The 7,481-nt window shown below is 59.8% G+C and overlaps 1 protein-coding gene across 1 annotated transcript in view; it reads left to right on the forward strand.

Annotated features, from left to right (window-relative positions):
- Positions 1-2,157: 2,157 nt before the first annotated feature.
- The window catches only part of Mfng (MFNG O-fucosylpeptide 3-beta-N-acetylglucosaminyltransferase), a 43,342-nt gene continuing 38,018 nt past the window's right edge, over positions 2,158-7,481 (forward strand). The window contains exons 1-4 of the mRNA XM_013024764.1: positions 2,158-2,597; positions 6,154-6,202; positions 6,439-6,541; positions 7,193-7,346. Of these exons, the coding sequence (XP_012880218.1) occupies positions 2,343-2,597; positions 6,154-6,202; positions 6,439-6,541; positions 7,193-7,346 (561 nt within the window). The 5' untranslated portion in view covers positions 2,158-2,342. The remainder of the gene's footprint in view (positions 2,598-6,153; positions 6,203-6,438; positions 6,542-7,192; positions 7,347-7,481) is intronic.

Genomic DNA, 7,481 nt, shown 5'->3' on the forward strand with positions numbered 1-7,481 from the left:
GTCAGCAGAGGGGCGTCCTCGGGCGCAGGGTGCGTGTGTGTGTGTGGTGGGGGGACTTCAAGGATCTGGCTGCTGAGCTCAGAGGACCAAAAGCAAGCCTTGGGAGGCAGCCCAGGCCCTGAGCCGGCCCCCCAGAGAGGACGCCATCTCCAGCAGGAGCAGTCCAAGCAAACCGACCAGACCAGGTGTCCCTTGGCCTTGGGGGTTGCCATTCCTTTTCTTCCAGGAAGCACTTATTGGCTGGGCATGGTGGCTCATGCCTGCAATCCCAGTCCTGCGGGCATGGGGGGCAAGTGGGAGGTCAGTTGGGGTTATACAGTGAGACACTCACAAAATGAAACAAAACCACAAGAGTTAAAAGGAAAAGCAGTCTGCAGATGACTGTCTGGTAACAGTGCTGCATCTTGCAGACCTCAGGGGGCCTGGCTGGGGACTGGGGTACAGCTTGGGCTGCATCTGTAGGCTGAGGAGCCTCCTTGGGGTGCTAGAAGAGGCTGGGGGCAGGGGGAGCGCTGTTGGGGGTTGGCACAGTGGCTGGAAGAGGGTGTCCATGCTGGAGAGGGGGCACCAGCGCTGGGCAGACCAGGGACTTCCGGGGGGGGGCTGGGCCATAATGGACAGACTGGTGGGAATGGCCCTGAGCTTAGGAAGCAATTGGAGCTGAAGTTTTGGGGTGGTGGGTGGAGAGGGGAGGCAGGGAAGCAGAGAGGGGAGGAGGCCTGGATGAGGAGCTCCGGCCCCATCTTTATCAAGGATGGGGTACCGAGGACATGAGGAATTCGAGGCTCTCTCTCAGTGAATGAGGGGTGGAAGGAGAGAAGAGGAGCAGAACTGTTTTGCTGGCATGGAGAATGGGTGAGAGTGGAGGGTTTGGTTGAAAGACTTGCAAGCAAGCTCCTGGGCTTCTAAACCTGAGCTCCCAGTAGCTGCTCTAACCTCTGCCCTGTGTGCTGAGACTCGGGGCTGGGCAGGAGGCGTGGGGGATGGACATGTGTGCCTACCACAGGTCCATGGCTGAGCCATCGCTTAAAAGTGTGCAGATGGGGTAGGCCCCATGCTGGAGGCTGTGTGTGTGTGTGTGTGTGTGCGTGTGTGTACGTGCATGCGCACATGTGTACTGGGTCTTGAATTCCCTTGGTTCTTTCACTCCAAGCTGATGCTCTACCACTTGAACTACAGCTCTACCTCTGGCTTTTTGCTGGTGAATTGGAGATAAGAGTCTCACCAACTTTCTTTCCTGGGCTGGCTTCAAAGTGTGATCTTCAGCTCTCAGCCTCCTGAGTGGCCCAGGCTGGATTTGAGCCTAGCACACACCCTAGGGTAGTCCCTTGGTGACACTTGTTCTAAGAAGAGAGGACGGGAAGGGACCTGACTGGTCTCCCCTTTCCCAAGGGAGGCTTGGGCCGGAATGCTAAGTGCAAAGGTCCTGAGGTAGGTGAGTGTCCACTTAGGAGCCCCGCCAATCTTGAGGGAGCAGGGCGGCAGGAGGCAGCGCTGGTGAGCAGGAGCCCTCTCCCGAGAGCTTTGTGGTGGCTGCGGCTCCTTGGCTTTTGTGTTCTCTGAGATGGGATTCAGGACAACAGCGCAGAGACATGGGAGCAGGACACGGGACAGAGAATGTGTGTGTATGTGTGATCTTGACAAAATAAGATGGTGGCAGAGGCTGGGAAGGGCCGGGACCGAGGTAGCTGGGCAGGTCCCCCCCCCCCCCCCCCCCCGCCCCAGTGGACAGTTGCCAGGGCTCTACCTGGCTGTGGCCTGAGTTGCTGGATGATCAGATCCGCTATGGGGACTTGCTAAGAATCCAAAAGGCAGAGGGGCCATCAGGGAAGGCTTCCTGGAGGAGGGACCCTGGAGCTGAACCTTAAAGCCAGCCTGGGGTGGGGGGAGGATGGAGGGAGCTGGGCAGAGCACCCAGGATGGGGGAAACTGGGTGGGCCAGGACTCAGCACAATCGTGGGTGCCTTGGGGTGGGGGGCGGGTCTGCGTGTGAAGGCTGGAGGCCCCCTCCCCCCCAGCTCCACCCCGGGGATAGCAGCTGGTGGGCCGGCCCCCCTCAACAGGGCCCTCCTTCAGCCACCTCTGGGGCTCCAGGCCTGGCCCCGCCCCCGGGGCTGAGCAGGGCGGGGCCGCAGCCCAGCGTGGCCCAGGCGGGACTGGCGGTGGCAGGAGGAGGGAGCAGGTGGAGGCCACAGACAGACGGCGGGGGACTCAGCCTCCACGCAGGAGCCCCAGAGCTTCTGGGGCAGCTTCTGCCCTCGGTGCCCGGCCCTCATGCCTGCCAGGCTTTGGGGTCTGCCAGGATCCCCTGCCCTGGGCTGGCCAGTGGCACTAGGGGGCTGATGCGGGGCCGGCCGCTCCGGAGTCTGGTGGGAGCGCTCCTCGCCCTCCTGTGCATGGGGCTGGTGTCCCTGTCCTACCGCTCCAGCCTGTCCCCCCAGGGGGTGCAGGAGACCTGTAGGCCCAGCCAGACGCCCCCCGGGCCCCGGGAGCTGAGGCTGCAGGACGTCTTCATTGGGGTCAAGACCACCGGTGCCTTCCACCGCTCCCGCCTGGACCTGCTGCTGGACACGTGGATCTCCAGGGCCCAGCCACAGGTGAGGCCACAAGAGACCGGGGGTGGCAGGCTGATGGAGGTGCTCTGGTGGGTGGCGGGCTTAGGCGGGGCTGCTGGGGAGCGGGGCTTCCTTCCAGGCGCCTGGCAGCCCCTGCCAGCTGCGGTGGGGTGGGGCGAGCCAGGGTTTCCTGTGGTGGCTTCCTGGGGAGCGGGCGAGCACCCTGGGGTGGGGAGAGTGGCCGGGGCAGAGGGCGGGCAGGAGGCTGAGGTCAGGCGTGTGTGTGGGGATGACAGGTGTCATGGGGTGACCTGGGCGCCTGGCTCCCGTCTCCCAAGGGAGCAGGCTCCTGCAAACCCAGCCCTGCAGTCGTCCAGGGATCCTGTTCCAGCACAGCCAGCGACCTGGGGGCGCTGGACTTGCACACGCATGCCCACGCGCGCACATCCACACACACGTGTGCACATACATTCTGTTCTCGCTGGCTGCTGGCTCTGTAGGAGGAAGTGACAGTCGTTGGAGGGGATGCCCAGGAGCAGGGAGCAGGCAGGCCCAGCAGAGGCCAGGGTCTCTGCTTGGATTTCCTGGCTCTGAGCCCTCTCCCCATGAACCTTTTCCCAGCAGCCCCCCTCCCCCCAGGCCCTTGCTCTTCTGGGGGTGGAGGGGGGCACGCCGCTTCACCTCTTAGGGAGACTCTGGTCCCTGCGGAAGCGGACAAGGCCAGCCCTTCCCGCAGATCTTCCTGTTTCTGTGGGGGGGCTGGCCTGTGTGTACCTCAAGCTTGGCTTCACCAGCTCTGAGGCTCTTTCCTGTCTTGTCTTGCTTACACGGGCAGCGCCTTGTCCCGGATGAGGAAACCGAGGCCGCAAGGAGGAAGTGCCTGAGTAGTGTCACCCAGAAGGCCTAAGGAAGCAGAGTCCCACCAGGCAGCAGGTCCCTTCCTTTTCCACCAAGGCTGAGGCCCAGGGAGGGTCTCCCCCCCTCACTGTCTGGGCGTGAATGGGCCCTGGACCCTTCAACTTGGGAGGCTTTACCTGGCAGCCGTGACCCCTGTCTCCAGTCAGACAGCTAGGCCGGCCGCTTCTCCCCTGAAGGGGCTGTGCGTCAATCAAACAACTCCCCCCACTTAACCCTCCCAACCATCTTCATGGTGGGTATCGATTTCCCATTTACAGGAGAAGAAATGGTGAGGTTAAGCTGAGGCCAGAAGTAAATTCACTAAGTTGGAGCTTAGAGCAAGCGATAGTCTTAAAATCTTGTCTTTGAAGTTGAAAGAAAGAAAAACAATCACGTGAGGCTCGGCTGGTGGCTCACGCCTGTCATCCTAGCTACTCAGGAGGCTGAGATCTGAGGATCACAGTTTGAAGCCAGCCTGGGTTAGGAAAGCCCTTGAGACTCTGATCTCCAATGAACCACCAAAAAGCCAGAAGCAGAGCTATGGCTCTAGTGGCAGAGTGCTAGCCTTGAGCACAAAAGCCAAGGGACAGTGCCCAGGTCCTGAGTTCAAGTCCTAGTACCAGCACAAAAAAAAATAAAGAAAAAAAAGTCAGGGGGGAAGTAGGGGTCAGGAGCACCCACTGTGGCTACCTCATCACTAGATGTATTTGTCTGTGTGATCTTGGGGTTGTCCCTTCCCCTTTAGGCCTGTCCTATCTCCTTCGTGCACAGCACAGATGCTCTGGATGGGGCCTCAGCTGGTTAGCTCCTGCCTGGGTGCCCTGCTGGTTGAAGGTGGTGGGTAGCAGGTGGCCTTTGTCCCAGTGGAGGGGGTGGGCTGGGAGGCAGTTTTGTGTGTTTTGAGCTTTCTCTTCTTGAAGTCCCCTGGGGGGAGGGGGTGGGGCAGGGAGGGTGACGGGGCTCTACTGCTCCAGTCTTCAGCTGGCAGATGGTCCCCGCCACCCCCCTCCCCTGTCCCGGCAGGCTGCGGCCCCTTTGTTTGCCGGCCTGTGAAGTTTTAACCATTGTCAAGGCTTTAAACAAATCAAATGCCGTCCCGGGCTGAGGGGCAGGCTTTGCCCTTCTCTGTGCCAGCTTCAGGGCCATCAGCCGAAGCCACCAGCAGCTCCCAGGTCCCCTCCCATCCTGGGGCTCTGCTCATCGCCCGGCTTCACCCACCCTGATTTATTCAAGCCTATTAGTTCCCCAGCAAAGATTCCTGCAGCCTCGCCCAACCCACGCTGCAAACTTGAGGATGTTTACTGGCGGCTGTTTTTTTTTTTGTTGTTGTTGTTTTGCCAGGGATCAGGGTAGAAAAGCTCCCCTCCCCTCTTGCTACATGTCTAGCCCATGGCCTGACTTCTTTTATAGGCTCCCTTGGGGGCTGTGTTGTAAGCGGACTTGGGTTGGGGAGCAGATGCCACAGGAGGCAGGGAAAGGTGGCAGCCTGCAGACCAGCAGGGGGCGCTGTGGACTAGCCTGGGGCTGGCCTTGATGGGAAGGGCTGGGGTGGAAAGAGGTGTCCAGGATCATTTGCAGGGTGGGGTGAGTGGATGGAAGGGACGGGAGGGAGGAAGTGCCTGGCTCAATCTTTTATTCTTCATGTGTGTGTGTGTGTGTGTGTGTGTGTGTGTGTGTGTGTTGCTGGGGAGCTAGCCCTTCATGCATGCCAGGCAAGTACTTTATCACGAAGCCACAGGCCTTTGGAGTCACAGCTGTTGGGGATGGGGGTGAGTGGGCAGGATGGCCACTCAGAGACTCAGGAGGCAGACCCCAGGGAGAGGAGCTTGAAAGGCAGATTCTGAGCCGGGTGCTGGTGGCTCACACCTGTAATCCTACCTACTCAGGAGGCTGAAATCTGAGGAGGATCAAAATTCAGAGCCAAGCCTGGGCAGGAAAGAAAGTCCGTGAGACTCTTATTTCCAGTTAAACACCAGAAAACCAGAAGTGGCGCTGTGGCTCAAGTGGTAGAGTGCTCTTCTTGAGCTGAATTGCTCAGGGACAGCACCCAGGCCCAGAGTTCAAGCCTCACAACCAACAGGATAAAAGAAAGGTAGATTCTGCCCAGCTCCCCCCAAGGGAGCCAGGTGCTGGGACAGGGACATAGACCAGAGCAGGACCGAGGCCTCCATGGTGGAGCTTTCTGGTGGGGGAAGCCACAAAATAAACTTCTGTTACTACGACTGAGCTTTAAGAGCCACAGGGAGCCATGGAAGGTGTTGGTGAGCAGTGGTGGGGGGTGTCATTGCATTCTGGCCCTCAGAGGACCTCTGGTCCTTAGGCAGGATCTTGAAGAGTCCCCAGAGGATGGCAGTGTTCAGAAGCAGGCTTGTGGCTGTGGCCCTGGGGAGGAAGGCCTGGTTCCCCCCCCCCCCCTCCCCTTCCTGTACCCAACCCTGGCTTCTGGGCTCCCGTGTCTCAGTTTCCTCTGAGACACAAAGGAGCCTGGTTTCATGGTCCACACCTTTTATACAAACCTCATGGCTGTACCCGGCAGAAGCTGGGTGGTTTCCAAAACTGGCTCGTATAATATGCTGTCACAACAGGACACACTGACCGAGCGTGTGTGGTCACCCCAGGAGGGCAGCGGTGTGTCCACCGTGGGCTGGTAGTCCATTGGGAGCTGCACAATGGAGTCCTCACGCCTCCTTCTCTTTTCCAGACATTTGTCTTCACCGACAGCCCAGATGAAGCCCTCCAGGAGAGACTTGGTAACTGCCTGGTGGGATGGGGCCCTCAGCTATTGCCAGGGCCTGGCAGGGGTGGAGGGTAGGGACAGGTGGGGGGGGGACGGGGAGGGGAAGGGAGGTTAGGAAATCGGCTGCAGGTCTGTGCTAGGGAGTGGAACAGACATGGAAAGGCCTTGGGGTGCAGACTTCCTGGGAGATCAAGACATTCCGGGCTGTGGGGAGGAGCTGGGAGGGTCCCCTGACTCTCCTTTCTCCAGGGTCCCACCTAGTGGTCACCAACTGCTCCGCTGATCACAGCCACCGGGCTCTGTCCTGCAAGATGGCTGCTGAGTTTGACGCCTTCTTGGCCAGTAGGCTTAGGTGAGTGCTGATTTGTCTCTTTTGGGCCAGGTGACCTTTGTCTCAGGCCAACTCTTGAATCTAGAGTTGTGTCAAAATGCCAAAGACATGTCAGGCGCCAGTGGCACACGCCTGTAATCCTAGCTACTCAAGAGCCTGAGATCTGAAGATTGCAGTGCAAACCAGCTCAGGCAGAAAAGACTGTGAGACTCTTATCTCCAGTTAACCAGCAAAAAGCTGGAAGTGGACCTGTGACTCAGGTGGTAGAGCACCAGCCTTGAGTGAGAAAGCTCAGGGACAGGATAGTGCCCAGGCTCCAAGTCCAAGCCCCAGTACTGGGACTCAGAGACACAGAGATACAGACACACAGACACACATGCAAATGAAAACTTGAAGATGCCCCTGGCTCTTGGGGTCTGATTCACCTTCTTCCACCTAGCAGGCAGGGTGTGGTGTGCTGGGTTCACAATCTGCCACTCACTGACCCTATGGCCTTGGGCCAGAGCCTTAGCCTCATAACCTTGGTCCTCATCTGTTAAGTAGGGGCGCGGTCCTGGCCAGCTTGCGCCCAACACAGGCCCGACTCAAGACCAGGTTCTTCATTGGTAGCTGTTGACAGGGGCCCAGGCAGGGCTGCTCCCGCAAGCCTGTGGTCCCCCTTCAACCCCACAGGTGGTTCTGCCACGTGGACGACGACAACTACGTGAACCCCCGGGCGCTGCTGCGGCTGCTGGCCGCCCTCCCGCAGGCCCGCGACGTCTACGTGGGCAGGCCCAGCCTGAACAGGCCCATCCGCGCCTCGGAGCCGCTGCCGCACAACCGCACGGTTGGTCCATCCCTGGTCCCTTCCTCCCTCTCCTATTGGTTGCTGTGCATATGGGCGGGGCCTGAAGGGGAGTGGCTACCTCAGGGGCGTGGCTTCTAGGGGCGCGGTTATAAGGGACGGAGACCATGGGGGGGG

Source organism: Dipodomys ordii, unplaced genomic scaffold (genome assembly GCF_000151885.1).
Source record: "Dipodomys ordii isolate 6190 unplaced genomic scaffold, Dord_2.0 Scaffold79, whole genome shotgun sequence".
NCBI lineage: Eukaryota > Metazoa > Chordata > Mammalia > Rodentia > Heteromyidae > Dipodomys > Dipodomys ordii.